Here is a 15,996-nt window from a genome sequence, read left to right on the forward strand (position 1 = left end):
AAGAAGTTAAGACGATTTAGAATTATACAAACCAATAACTAATAAGAGAAGCAACATCTGATGTTCTGTCAGGGCGTGCTAATTCTTTCTACAATACATTTAAATCATCAATAACAATCAAATGACAAATCAACAAGATTTAATAATAGTCTCGGGCAGATTTTGAATAAATTGGTTATTGTATTCGAGATGCAAAGTTCATCATCGGCAATTGTTTCAGCAGCTCAGTTAGAAATATAACCGTTTTAATAACCATGCCAAGTATTTAAGCAGGCTTTTTAATAAAAAATTAGCTTCAGAATTAGAGTCCAACCGCCAGATAGGCAGAAGGATAGCTTATTGACTAACAGGTCAGTTCTAAGGGGATGGAAAGAATTCAATTAGTCCATTAAGGTAGAGTTCATTAGCATAAAGATTAAAGAAAGGTTCAGCATAAGGTGCAGTCTGTAGGCCTCTGACTGTAGCATAGACATGACAGTCCAAAGTCAGCAAATTTAAAAAATGGAGTAGCATCGTAATCCATAATTTAAGCAGCATGCTTTGCAGAGCATCTCAAAAGAAAGTTCATGAGATGTCTGCATAAAAGCAAAAAAAGGTATGTGTTGCCAGCCCTTTGTAGTTTCTTCTTTTATAATGTCCTTGGTAAAATCCTAGTGGTGTAACATCACGCCACCACAGAAAGACCATCACATGACTATGGTCACATCATGTCACCTAAAATGATTGAAACTTCGAAATGGTTTCACATGCCTGTCATGAGAAACGTAACCTTGCAAGACTACATAGGCCTAGTTGCTAAAAAGAAATACAAAGTAGCCGTTTACAGTCATAGCTAAAATTCTAATCCCAGAGGAACATTTCTCTATGAAAATTCAAAGAGTAATACAAATATGTCAAGAAACAGTAGTGTACAGAAGAAACAAGTTACATTGCACTTACAAAGAACCAGCCATTGTACTAAATCAGGGGAAAGGTCAACACCAATGACAAAGCACCTTGAAAAAAAAAAAAAGCAAGGCCTTTGAGTTAGCATCACATGGTTAAATAAAGTAAGCTTGAACGCCACCTTAATTCTAATGAATTTAAATCAATTCACATAAAAATGTATAAACTTTCACGAGGATTATTATATGAAATGTATGATGTTAACATATCTTACTTACACAATTTACTTCACATTAATCTCGTAAATACACTCTTTTCAAAATACAAAATTCTAATCTTGTTTGAATGTTTTCATATTCCATAACATCGCTAATATCAGTCTGTAAAATATCAAGTTTCTAATTAATTGTTTACATATTTTTGCACATGTTTCTAAACAATGCATATTAGTGATCGGCACCATATTACTAAGCCACTCCATTTTAGCACAAACTCCCATTAATACGCATAATTTTCATTAGAACAACTTCGTTTCTATGTATTTATATTGTTCTACATATGTTTTCTTCATCTCTTTTTAAAACCACACATTTACAGTGCTTCTACTACACTTGTCTGTTTCATGTATCCCTATCCATCATAAGTAATGTACAATTTCAACCTTAACGTGTGCTTTACATATAAATGTGTATTATAATTTTCAAAATCAAGACTGCATCAAGGGTGAAGACCTGCTGTGCTGCTCTCATCCAAACACTTTTTCTGCAGAAATAATGCTGAAAATGAAAGCTCTCTTTCTAGTACAAAGAGGCCACGTGTACTTAACCAGTTTCTGTTTAGTGTGATTTCTTTACTATCCTATCGGGAACGCAAACAGTTGTGGTTTATTATTTGAATAAGAGTAGCCCTTTCCCAACTTGTACTTGTTAATTTGATCCCAGGCCTCCTTTGGGATCTCAGGAAGTAACAAGCAGAATCATTTATACTGACTCCCTGCAGCAACGCTGGCATTCTGTGAGAAGCGGTTGCGTCCCTGTGGGACACCGAGCACTTGGCTGGGTTCGCAGCTGCCCTGGACCTTCGATTGGTTGAATTTTCAATTTCCCTTTCTGCTAAAGGAAGTAGGCTCTTTGTGGCATTATGGTATGTTTGACTAATTTGTACACAGCTGATTGTTCCTGCTACTCTTGTGTATTTTCGAATTTAATTGTGCTAGAAGTTTAACTTTATCTCCTGTTAGTATTTGCCCTCTTACAAAATGTCCTCTATTGACCAATTTGTTAGCAATGCAAAGTACATCATTTCCAAGAAGTACAGCCTGTGCTTGCGTTTCCGAGAATCCGTACCGCCTAGTTTATTAATTGTTTGGCTCATGACTATCCATTTTTTTTATGTCCGAGATATTGATTTGTTGTGAGCTTGTGCACATGATTGTCTGTGGCATGGCCTTCAAATGAAACCGCACTGATCGTGTACCTTCCTACTGGTCGGTAGCCTTTAGTGACTATTGTAGGGCAAACCTAAACAGGTTTATGAGCAGACGACACCATAGTGCCTAAAAAAGCAGAAAGTCAACCCCATAGCTAGTACCCAAGTAGTATAGAAACAATTGGAAGGCCCAAGGTTTTTTCCTTAGGTGTCCATCACCAGTGCCTGCATGCCAGGTTTGTCCCATACAACGCAGTCAGGTCATGTTTTTACCTCATCCCTCCCTCTAACATCACCCTACAATTTGGTCATTATGTTACTCTTGTGGGTTCTTTTCTATCGCTGCTTTCTTCCTTCGTCACTATTTTTCTGTCATTAGCTTTTTCAACCCTTTGCTTCTCTTCTCTCCTGCTCTAGATCAGTAATTGTAGATGAAAAACGAGTCCTGTTGTCCACCACCTGCATGAATTAGTCACAGCCCATAACAAAGATGTGTGGATGTTGGAACAATATCACTTTTAGTAACCTGCTGGAAAAAAAGACTGGTTTTACTGTCAATGTGAATAACCATCAAAACGAAGTGCATTTGAAGTACTTATTCACACAGGGAAAGGAGTTGTGCTCTCTTGCAAAAGCAACAAGTTTCTGCTTTAAGGATTGAAGGAGAGAACAAAGGCGGGAAAGGCAACCAGACAATGTTAGAGAATGGTGCATTAGCCAGAATAGAAACACCACGTTCTTAGTATTGCTGGCACCAAACAAATGCATGATACACTGGTGCCCGCGAGAAAATGTATACATACCTGATCAAATCATGGTGGGTGATGTGAGCAATACATTTGATAACTCGTCTTTTAAAAAATATATATTTTTATTGAAGATTGGTACGTAACATTATCAAATTTACAGAAATAGTGAGACCAATAATCATTTTACAATGCAGCATTCGTCATTATTACATGCTTCCTTATACAATGTGATATGAAGTCTATACAGTTTGGATCACCATACAGTTCATGATTCAATCACTGTTGTCTGTTGACCGGTCGATTAACTCCTCTTTTGAAAGCTTAGTAAACCAATTGCTGAAATAAACCAAGAAGCCGTTCATGCGTAAACTACCAGGTCCGCCTTGCTGCAGGATGGAATGCAGAGCACCAATAAAACAGTAACTCATTTGAGTATGTTTACTCACTCAATACACTGATATTAGCAAATCCTTGACACTGATAGCTAGATTAAAGAAATCCCTGTGCAAATATCAAGGAATTAATAAGATTAGATGAAAATAAATGTTGGCACTCTCAGTAGGAAGCCTCCAAAGATGGGGGCTTGTGAAGATTGGTATCTCATTTACTATTCAGATCTCCCAAACAAGCCTTTCTAAACCCTTCCCTCTGACTCCCCCCCCCCCCACCTACCCTTTACTCATCCCAAACCTCCTCCTACTGCTATGATCTCCAAAAAAAACATTTTCTTGACCCTTCCCGCTGCTATCCCTCCACTATCCTTTGCAATGTAAATAACAATCTCACATGTCCACTGCTCAAATTAATTTAATATTTCCCTATACTAATTCCCCACTAATCCTTTTTGGATTCCAGAATAGCGTGCTACCCGCCGAAAAGTTCTTTAACACCTCATCAGGAGTAGCAAGCGCTATATAAACGCAAACCCTTCCCTCTTCTATCCCTCTATTCTTCTTTTTCAATCCAAATAAACTCACATTTCCACCACTCAATTAATTTAATGTCTCCCTGTACTAACTTGCCACTAACCCTTTTTGGGTTCCGGAGTAGCATGCTACTTGCTGAATAGCGCATCGAAGGCCTCATCTGGCATAGTAAGCGCTACCTAAATGTAATCACAATCCATAGCTATGAAAACTGTAACCAAATATGCTATAACCAGTGCTTTAAATGGGCTGGTACTGTCAGTTACTTAGTACCTGCACTTTATTTTGAGATGGAGAGTACCTTTAATTCCCTGCAGAAAGTGCAATACTTTCAATTGGAGACCACCAGCGCTTCTCAGAATCAAGTAGGTACTTTGGTATAGGTTACATGCACGTATATTTTTCAGTTTCAAGATCTGGCTTGAACCAAAGTGTCCATCTCACGGACTGGGTCCACTTCACAGCTGTACTTGGTCAACGGAATGACATACTGTAGTGTTTATGTAAAGCATTCTCACTCTTTTTCAATGAAACCCACTCCCCCCTGATGAGTTACCCACTTGGACGGCTGTTATGGCATTTTGTATTGCGTGGTGGTGTTGGAGTGTGATTGTGCCGACTTATCCTTCCCCAGGTTCTCAGGTAATGCTGCTGCTGCACGGATTCCTGCAACACACCACTCGCTTCAGATGTGGTCAACCCTCGGCCCCACAATTCAGCTCAGAGTCAAAGTCTCAGGCCGGTCCCTGGCAAGTGCCTTCAGTAGTTAGGGCGGTACCCCCAGGGGATGAGGGAGGGCCACCACCATCTCACCCCCATAGCTCCACACCCTACGTGCACCTCCACTAGGTACAATGGCCTAGGCACACCCGTCCCTGCAACCCAGCAGCAGTACCTGTGGTGGTCGCTTCCAAATGGGATCCACAAGGGCCAGAGTCTCCCCTGGGGTCCACCGAGGGTGCAGGTGCACTTCTTGATGAATTCTCAGGGGGGGTGCCCACGAGTTCCAGTAGCAGTTGGCTGGCAGCACAGCTGGAGGCCCTCGCTTCAAGTAGCGGTCCCTGCAGGTCTGGCTTCTCCAAGGGCCACCACCACCCTTCACATTCCACCTGGACCTCTCTCCATCAGCCATGTTGGGCCTCGGCGTCATATGTTCAACCCAGAGTCCTTCTCAGCTTCTGCTCTGCATGCCAGAAGCTCCCTCGGGCCTGCCACTCTATCCTCCCCGGGTGCTACATTGCAGCCTCCAGTTATCGCAGCTGGGCAGGCCCAGTGTCCCCCTTATGCCACTCCCAGGAGATGTAGATGTAAACAGCAGATCGGGGGTCCACCTTCAGCCACTACATCTAACAGAACTCAGCCACAGCTCCACATGGGTCCTCAAGGGCGCTGCTCAGGCCCTGCCCCTCCGCTTCAACCGGCTGCGCCACACCAGCGCCAAACAGCCCACACCCGGCAGCCAGTTCCCTCGCTCATTTGCAGTCCATCAGGTCCCGCAGAGCAGTCGTTGCCCCAGTGTCAGTTCAGTGCTTTGCTCTCATAATTACAACACGAGGGCCCCTGTAAATGACGGGGATAGAGAAAACCAGGGGAGGAAGACTATAGCAGAAAACAAAAATCTACTTTCCCCACAATATATAATGGGGTATAACTCCTATAGTTCATAAAGATACATTTGAAAGAGCCAAGATGCTTAGTATTAAAAATAATGTATTTATTCTTTTTTATTTTATCCTTAATCAAGTAAGAAAAAACACAGCAATTGCTTGAAACACAGGTTATGTTAAGTTACATTATTTTCAATTACAAAAATCAATTGCATGACCTAACAATTGAGGCACCCAACATTCACTCATACCAAAATAACATACATACAAATCAATCATACCCCATTCACTCTCATACACAGAGCAACATTACTGGAACCAGACGCGCCTAGCATGAACGGGGACGCGCCTAACTTGAACTTACCTACGCCGTGAGGGGAATGGCTGAAGGGCTTCCTTCTTTCTGCACCTTAATCCTCCCAACAGTGTTGCTGCCTGTCATTCTCGATCTCGCCGTGAGGGAAACAGCTCGAGCATCGCCTACAATTCCCAGGGGGCTGTGCGAGGCAGACGTCGAGCGTCACTAGAGGGCGCTGAGGGCCATAAATACTGCGAGCGCCTCCCGCAGTGCGGGACGCGCCTAACTTGAACTTACCTACGCCGTGAGGGGAACGGCTGGAGGGCTTCCTTCTTTCTGCACCTTAATCCTCCCAACAGTGTTGCTGCCTGTCATTCTCGATCTCGCCGTGAGGGAAACGGCTCGAGCATCGCCTACAATTCCCAGGGGGCTGTGCGAGGCAGACGTCGAGCGTCACTAGAGGGCGCTGAGGCCCATAAATACTGCGAGCGCCTCCCGCAGCACGGGACGCGCGCGGGCCAAGGGCGGGCCCGTCCTTGCCCGTCATCGCCAGTAGGAGCCAGGGCAGGGCCAGCCCCCTAATTCTCGGGCCCCTGTGCTTATACTCAGATTGATGAGAAAGGTACAGTGATCATCTCTGTTGTTTCTTCGTGGGAGTACTTATTACTTATCAGCACCTAACGATTGAATGCTGAGAATGGTGCGCGGCAAGTGAGGATTTCTACTATTTCATACGGATCCACACAACATTAGCATTAAAATCAGGGTGATAACAGGTGGAAAGTGACCGGATTGGGGTAACTGTTGAGACTCCTGAGATAGTGCGCAGGTGGGGATTTAAGGCTCTGTCATCAAGGTTTCGTGTCTGTGTCTCCTGCGTTTTCCTACGCGGGGGGGGGCGATAATACTGACGCTCTCTACCTGAAGGAGGTCTGTGTAGGTCTGCGTGGGACTTTTTTAGTGCCAGGAGCCCCGTGATTGCCTCACCTGAACTCACCCGAATTTGGGCCTCCCCAACGCCATTGACTTCTGGTTAAGAGGCTACTTAGTTGGTATGCTGGAGAATAGCCCGGGACACGGGCGGGACTATTAAAACGCAAGCTTGTGCCCCGGTGTTAGAGGCTGTGTGCATTATCATTATTAATAATAGTATATTTTGTGTTTTTGTATTGATTACTTATTTTTATTTGATTATGGCAGGTAGCCGTGAATCAATTGGGAGAAGGTCTAACTTTGGTGTTGCTGGGACATTAGATAACTTCATTATTAGAGCTACTTCGGTCTTGGATAAAGAGATCGCATTTGCCGGAACGACGAGTGTCTCTTGAATTGGAGTATACTAAATGTTCCTCGCTGGGGAGATTGGCCAGAGTTCACTCCCCGGTTCAATCCCCACCTGATGGCTTAATTCAGGCCCACCCGGTTGACTCAGTTCTCTCCCTACCTGATTAGATTGTTCATTCAGAAATTGAGGGAATACCACAGAGTTCTGCTTCAAATCCTGTGACATCACGGGTGTCAACGAGATCTACACCGCATTTGTTACCAAACAAATCTGTGTCCTCCCCCCCTAGGTGCTCATGCAGGTAAACGTAAACGGGGTGGAGGCTTATTGAGACAGACAAATGCGAAAGCTGGTAAATCAAACAATGGTACCAAAATAGGGAAAGGGAAGCACAGTGATCCCCCTGATCCCCCTACTAATAATGCCACCCCGGGCATGGTGCAGATACCCCCACCCAACGAAATAAGGAACGATCCATCTCCAAATTTAGGTGCTAGATTTTGGGAAGAAATGGAAAATTTGGTCTCTTCAATTGTCTCTCCTTTAAATGAGCGGCTAACGTGTATTGAAGAGAAACTTCGAGCCATTGATATCAGGGTGGGCTCAAATGTTGATGCAGTGAACATATTAATAACAAAGGTGGAGAGCTTATCCGCATCGATGTCGGTGCCAGCCTCTTTAAATAACCCAGGGCTACCAGTTGTGCAAGCAGGTGTTTTACCATCTCCCAATAATATTCCTATTACGAGGTTGGTTGCTGCACCTGTTGACACTGATGCAGCGGACAACATATCGCATGAGAACAGGGGGTTCCATCTTTCTGCCCCTAGAGTTGCTAGTACTGGAAGCCAACTGAGCAGTGCTCGAACTGCAACAAAGGCAAATAGGGTCCTTTTGGACTTACCCCCAGATTGTGCACCCTATGTAGTGGTTTTGTCTGGGGTTCCTGGGCTTGGTAGCAATACCCCAGAATCTTATGACGAACTTAAGAACAAATCTTTACATTGGTTGAACAAACATAGACCCTTACCTTTACATGTGTTTAGTGAGATCATTCATGTGCGTAGAGTAGGTTGGGTGGGTACCCGAAAGAAGGATTCTATAGGTGATTGTATTGTTCTCAATTTTAGAGATAAACGAGCTGTGATATTTATCTGAGAATGGGGAATTGAGGGTATGGCATCTTGCATTAAGTCCCATCCTCTCTCTTATTTTTACCCTCATGGAAATTACTCGGGAAGGCAGAAACGGTCGGCCCCAGTTTACGACATTAGGGAGCAAGAAAGGGGGTGGTTAAACAATTGTTTATATAACATTCCTATAAACAATAGTTTGGGAGTTTTGGATCAGGTGGATTGACTCTCCCCTTCTACAGGGTGTTTTGAACCCAATGTTGGGATGGCTTTTTGTGATGGTAGGAGTGTTAAAAGGCCGGAAAATATTGATGGTGAGATTTATGGTGGTTTCACAATGGCTTCTGGTGAATTAGAAAGGTTGGCCACTGTGATTCCTGTGTATGAGGGTTCAGGTTTGGGAAGGGAAATATCACAGGTTCAACTGGTTTTGGAAGCCCCCACACAGTCCGTAAATGCTCACTTTTTGCCAGGCCACAGTAGTTATCCTTCTTTGTTCATGTTTGCTTCCTGGAATATTGCAGGTTTACAGCGTAGACTCCCGGTAACTGAGTGGTCAGACTTTGTGGAGGAGTATGACATCTGGGCTTTTCAGGAGACATGGGCTGTCGAACCCACTTACCGCTTAGGATATCTAATTTTTTTTAAAGCAGCAGTGAGAGGGAAATTAGGTAGGCCCTCGGGGGACCTTATACTTTGGGTTAGGCAATCAAACAACTATTGTCTGGAGGAGATTCCTACAAATAGCCCAGATATCCTCGCTGTTAAATTACATCGTCCTGCCCTACAGGATATTCTTATTGTAAATGTATATATGCGAAGGATGCCAGGGGGGCAGAGTTCGAAAACCTTTGCTGATCTTGACTCCTTTTTTGATTTAGTGGGGCATGATTGTATTACGATCATGGCAGGAGATTTCAACTGCACATTTGAACCCCTAAACCATGAAGGGGAAAATATTATGGATGAGGAGGACGCCGAGTGGAATATTCCTCCTCTCGACTTACTACCAATAAATAAATGGTCTGAATCGGCCTTACAACTGCTGGGCTTTTGTTTGGAACGTGGCTTTAGGGCAGCCAATGGACGATCAACTTCAGACAAAATGGGTAGGGCCACTTTCGATAATGGTCTGCATAAAAGCAGAATTGATTTATATTCTAATCAAGATTGAGTACTGGTCTATTTTAGGCGACATGATGATTCTTGAACGTCCAGAAAGTGACCACAATCCCCTGCTTCTTAGTCTCAATCTTATTGTAACGTCTACTGGTAATGAACAAACAGAGGTGGCCACTGCTGATGCCCTACTAACAAACAATTTACGTATGGTTCGATGGGCAAGAGTGTTTGATGATATGGAGGCCCTAGAAAATATAAGATCAGAGGTTGTACGGTCACTGGTTATACTGCGATCTTTTAAAGCTCAGGCTGAAATTAATGATAGTATCTTCAATATTCATGAAGATCTATTTTTGAGTTTAAAATCCCATTTTTCTGACACCACTAGACCCCAGAAAGTAATGAGTCAGTGTAGAGATATATCATGGTACAATAAGTTGTGCCGTGAATCTTACAAACTTTTGTCTCTGGCAATTAGGTCTAAACTAATGCCTAACATCAGGATGGCCAGGCGAAACTATAGAAAAGTCTTGCATTGTGCCAAAAAAGAATGGGATGAGCAGCATTGGAAAGATCTTCTCGATGTTAGTAGATTAACAAACATGGCCAAGTTTTGGCATATTGTGAAATGGGGAAATGGTATACAGTCACAATCCCCCGTAAATTTTGTTTCCCCAGACGACTGGGTAAATCACTTTGGTGCCCAGTTTTCAGTGTCAGGGGTAGTGACTGATCCCTTGCCGTCTGACTTCCTATTGGAGTTTAATTCTTGTATGCCATCCAATAAACATATTATACCTTTTGTCAGTAAGGAGGCAGAGGATGCCCTAAATAAGGCCCCCTGTGGTAGGGCCTCTGGCATGGATTGTGTTCCTGTGGATCTTTTCAAGTATGATACTGCCAACTGGGTGCCCTATATAGTATTTATGGCGAATGCAATAGCTAATGGGGCACGTATCCCAGATTCATGGCGGGGAGCCAAGATCTTGCCAATTTACAAGAAGGGTGACCGCTCCAATCCAGGAAATTACCGTCCGATCAGTTTGATCGATTGCATACAAAAAATAGTTGCAAGGATGGTTCTCGTAAGAATACAGAGTTGGATGGAGCTTGAAGATATATTGTCCCCATTACAGGCTGGGTTTCGACCATGTGTAGGCACCATCAAGCAAGTCTTTAGGTTTTTATTGATTTATTGGCGTGTGGTGAGCTTGGGTGATGGTACCATCTATGCTGCCTTCATTGACCTCAAGTCTGCATTCGATTTGGTGCCTAGGGGCAAACTATGGAGGGTACTGAGGAACCAGAAAGAAGTTTGCCAAAATCAGTCACACTTTTAAATAAATTATATATAGATGTTTATTTACATAAAATATAATGGTTCAGATGAATTTCAATGAACAACTTCAACAGAATGGAAACAATTATATACTGCAATATGCAATAATCAGCATATCGGCAGTATCATCTTTCTTATTCCACTTTTGGCATGAAGGTAGCGCCGACGCACGTTGCGGTGAAACACTAAGAATTGGGGGACAGCTTCCTCAGGGTGACATGAGACAAACCGCCAGGTTAAAACAGGGAGGGTGGCAGTCATGCAATAGACTATTGCATTTACAAAAGAGGCATCCGTCATAGAAATCGGCAGAATGATAACCGCTTGGTCCATGGAGAGGGCACGTCGCAGTGTCCCATAAGAATTTTCAAACATCAAACAATAGGACTATATCCGAGGTCCTATGTGGCAGTCTGCTCCATCTTGGGTGACGCAGTCCCGGCCAGACATCACCACCCTTAATGGCAGCCTTCTCCCCAGGCCCCATTTAGCACTGCAGGTTGCCGATGAGTTCCAGCTCCATGTGGGGGACAACGCAGTGTACGAGATGGCAAGATTCTGAAGGATAAGAGTGGTTGGGCCGGGAGCATGTGCCCTGTCAGCCATCATTACTTGGCCATGCCCCCCCACTCCAAGCTGTATTTAACTTTATTTACTGGCTCCAGGGGTGAGCTGTGTCCCACAAGAACGATGGGCCCCGGCTGGATCAGCAAGTTCTAAATCGGTCCCTGTCTGGCGCAGGGGAAAGTCCCTCACCATGGTTCTCCTAGTCTTGATCTCCGTGTGTGGGTTAATTTCCTGCTGTGCTACATGACTTGCTCCTGCCTGCTCTGGGCCTGTGAGGTTGCGGTTTCAGCATGTAGAGTCTACTGCCATGGGTCTAGGTCAAGAGGGCCCCTGCAACCACGCTCACAAGGCACTGTCAGCGAGACCCCGCTCTAAGCCCGCAGGCCTAACTTGCCTCTTGTGGTCTCCCCGAATGAGCCTGAGGTCCCTCACCAACCCCATCCAATGTGATGTCTCCCCCCCACCCCACATGTTTTTAGACCAGTAGTTTCTGTGCCATGCTGGGGCCTCCTCAGTACCAAAGTGAGTTTTGCCTCTTGGCTCCGGTGATGCAACACAGCATGTCAATGACCTTTCCCCACTGAGGGCACTCGGCTCTGTTTATGCACTTCACCGGCCGCCATGTCGGCTGCTGGTCAGGTCCCGCTGCTGCAGTCTCTCCCAGTCTCAGAGGAGCCCTGGCAGTGTTCTTTCGCTCCCTTCTGTCCAAGCTTTCCCACAGCTGATGTGCCTCACTGTGCGGAAAATCACAGCTCTGTTTGTGGAGGCTGTGTCCATGCAAAGCGGGATTGGGCAGAGGTTACAGGTTGCAGTTAGGTTACACAAAAGGGAGCTTATTTTGATTGTGGTGAAACCCACCCTGTCTTGGTATGAAAGGATGAGACTCTCTAGTCTTGGAGGTTAGCAAAGGGCTTCATATGTGCAATGTCTGCATGTTCATTTACAGTATTACCTCCTTGGTTAGGTCTGGTCTTTGGGTATGGGTATTGTTTCACAATGGATGGCAAGCACTTTAATATTCCATGGCCATTTCATAAACGCCTAAATTGCTACCATTGGAACACACAATTCTGTTGTCCTTTATAATTTGTTTGTATTTGTTTCCAAATTGTGACCTTTCTTAATGCGTAAAGCCAAGATTGCCCCATGTTACTACCATTAAATGCTAATTATTCTTTAATGAATCTGTCTCATTGATTGGATAGTAGGCCAGTGAGGGTAATGCCATTTGACTTTCTCCTAGATGTTTGAGGACAAATAGAATATTTTCAAATCAATTGCTTAGCATACTTGGCTTTCTGAGTGTACACCTGATGCTATTTACGAATGTCTATGAATTCACTTTCAAGATATCAAATGCGCCTTTTTTCCGCATATTTATTTATAAAATATTTTCATCAAATGCTTCCTTTTGCGCTCCTCTGAGTGAGAAGTGATGTTACCTCCCACAAGTTATTTTGAATCGTTAGACAAAAACATGTCGAAGTCTTATCAATCAGTATATGAAATCTATTATTTTGTTATTATTTTGATTTTCACTATTTTTCCCAGGGTCGAGTGCACAACCCTTCTTAAACGCCAAGTTACTACTGACGATGAGTCCTGGGAAAACAGTTCAGGGGAGTTTGAGCAGAGGTGTCGGCTTGGAAGTGAAGTTGGCAGTTTGTCTAGGTCTGCTTCCACTGAGAAATGCGAACTCCTGGACAGCCTTCATATGAAAATGAATCTCTCCAATGTGAGGTATGTCTTTATGAAATTTAATGCGATTATTCATTCGTTTTTTTAGGTCTCGCCTGGCGTTAGCAGCGCGCATGCGCTGCTCTTGCCATGCGAGGCCTTCTTGGAATCAATACGGTTCCAGACTCGTGTCTCAGCTCCGCCGGCAATTTTCATTGGCATGCGTTGTTTCTCATCACTAATTATGCTGAACATACTTTGTTGATTGCCCTGGAGGGTTTCTAGTCCCTCCTGGTTGCTACCCTGTCCTCTGTAGGCCACACCCACCAGGATTGGATGTTTTACTGGTGGCATGAGATGGTGGGTTTAATATTTACTCTTGGCACATTTGTTTTTACTATTTCATGTGTCTGCGTGTGGGGTGCATTTAATATCATTGGGTGATGTTTCACTGAATGTTTTGTTTGATATCGGTAATTTGAAATTTTTACTATACACCGGCGTGGTGTGTTGCGTGTGGAATGCATTTTGTTCATTAGACGCTATATTTTTAGTATACGCTTGAGGCGCGGTGGCTTGCGTGTGGGCTGCATTTTGTTACTTGCAACATTGTGCTCTACGCTATTTTGTTACTATACGTCGTCGTCGTAACGTGTGGGGCTTATGGCGATAATTTTGTTAGTCAAGTTTCTTCATTTATTAGTTCCCTTGTCCAGCATTGGATTCTGTCCACATGCCAATAAGGCAATATTCTGACCAGTCGCAATTATTCAGTGGCCATACTGTCTGTCTAGTACCTGGAGACCGTCAGTATTGCGCTGTACAGTTCCAATCATTCAGGTGGCTGCCTTTCATGCTTTTGTCGGCACCCCGCAGTGAGCATCTGCGGAATTAACAACAGAAAGCCACTTTGCATATCGATGAACTGCTGAGGCATGACTCTGAAACCTGTTTGTCACACGGAGCGCTTGATTTCTTCTTTCCATGCTTGGGTAGCTCGCCTGGGCCTGCTTTTACTTTGCATCCTGGAATGTGTAGTTCCGGTGTTATGATGACATTCACAGGAATAAGCATCGTAGAATGTAAAGAAAAATACCTGCACGGGTTGTGCTACTTGCGCACGTAGCTGGGCAACGCCAGAGCTCTGCATAAACGGGGGTTTGAAGGGGGTGGGGGGATATGACGCAGATTGCTACGTTCAGTTGGAGAAATGTCGGTAACTCACGTCTACCAAGCGGTGACCCGTGACCTGAAGCAACAATTGGGATTTTTTTTTTTTTTAGTTTGCCCGTTACATAAAACAGCATTCTGGGAATTGTAGTATTGTAGTTTAAAATGGGTTGGACCTTTTTTAAGAACAAGATGAAGCTGTCAAATGAAGGACTATAGCAAAACTTCAAATGAAGCAGCCAAGGAGGATATGATCAGAGGCAGCACTCTGGGCTGACAGCCTGCAAGCAGATAGGCACTCCTCGCTGAAAACGCATATGGAAAGCACAGAGGCATAGCTCTTTACCCAAACTGACATCAAGCAGGCAGCACTGTGCAATCACATGAAGCAGGCAGCACTTTACAGTCAAATGGATCACGTAGTGCGCCAGGGTGACACAAGACAAACAGCACTATACACTAATCGACACAAACCAGGCAGCACTGTGCTCGGGTGATGAAGGCAGCAGTTTACACTCGCATGAAGCAGGCAGTACTGTACTCCCATGTGAAGCAGGCAGCACTTTACACTCACATGAAGCAGGCAGTACTGCACGCCCATGTGAAGCAGGCAGCACTTCACAATCACATGAAGCATGCAGTACTGTACTCTCATGTGAAGCAGGCGGCACTTTACAATCACATGAAGCAGGCAGTGCTCCATGGTGACACAAGGCAAACAGGACTATACATTAACCGACACAAACCAGGCAACACTGTGCTCTGATGATGCAGGCAGCACTTTACACTCACATGAAGCAGGCAGCACTGTACTCTGATATGCAGCCGTCAGCACTTTACACTCACATGAAGCATATAGCGTGAACTCGACCGAAAGGTATCATGGCGCTTTTCATGAGCATCAGTTGAAGTAGTACAGTGGATGCAACAAGTTTGTTTAACAGCTGCCGCTTCACCTCTTCAGAGTACCGTGTGGTGTGTTCACCCTCCACCAGCCCCCACAGAAGCGGAAGAAGTTAGTGTCGTACAGAGCTACCCACCAACAAAGCATGGATCCCCTCACAGATGCTCCCTTCCCCCACTGCCATGGGCTGCATTTAGTCACGGCGCTTCCTCGAACACTTCACTGCCCTTGGCCAGTAACATAGCGTGGAGCCTCTTTAGTACCACCCGAGATCGGATTTCTTACTGGTCGGCGCAAGGATGTTCTTTTGACTCATTAACTGCTTATCTGCTGCTTGAAACCTGCCTCGGGCATTCAGGCACCCTCAGGGTTGAAGCACTACTGCCTCATCACTGGGAAGCCATGTGAGGAGTTAGTGCTCTGTTTGCCCGCATGTATGGAGACAGTCGATAACGTGCCATTTAGTGTAGCTTATAACTTGTCAGCCCAGCTGTTGAACTGCACCAGCAAGGGAGATGATGATAACGTGTCTTTTCTCCATTGCTCACGTCTGCGTTTGGATTCGCTGCATCTAAGCTAGTTTCTCCCTCACAGCCCTAGAACCTCCCTCACCTTTGTTGTCACATAACCTTCTCAACCACCCCACGTCATCATTGTACTAAAAAGCATAGACAAAGCATAATATTGTTACAGAAAGCAATGTGTCCGGAAAAGACATCATACGCATCACACGGATGAATAGCCTCGATTTTGCAGCCAAAGTTTGGGTACCATCTTCACAAGTTAAAACATGAATGTTTGGAATCACAGGATGTTGAGCGGACGTCCGGCTCGAACCTGTTTAACAGAAAATGAAATGCTGGTGCTGGAGAGAAAGGGACCGGGAGGAAGCAAAACACTCTCATA

The 15,996-nt window shown here is 44.5% G+C and overlaps 1 protein-coding gene across 2 annotated transcripts in view; it reads left to right on the plus strand.

Moving 5' to 3' along the window:
* OCA2 (OCA2 melanosomal transmembrane protein) overlaps positions 1-15,996 on the plus strand; it is a 1,032,003-nt gene that overhangs the window by 253,370 nt on the left and 762,637 nt on the right. For both annotated transcript variants that reach the window (XM_085622873.1, XM_085622872.1), the window contains one exon: positions 12,891-13,079. In XM_085622873.1, coding sequence (XP_085478999.1) covers positions 12,891-13,079 — 189 coding nt within the window. The remainder of the gene's footprint in view (positions 1-12,890; positions 13,080-15,996) is intronic.

This window comes from Triturus cristatus, chromosome 8 (assembly GCF_964204655.1).
Source record: "Triturus cristatus chromosome 8, aTriCri1.1, whole genome shotgun sequence".
In the NCBI taxonomy this organism is placed as follows: Eukaryota; Metazoa; Chordata; class Amphibia; order Caudata; family Salamandridae; genus Triturus; species Triturus cristatus.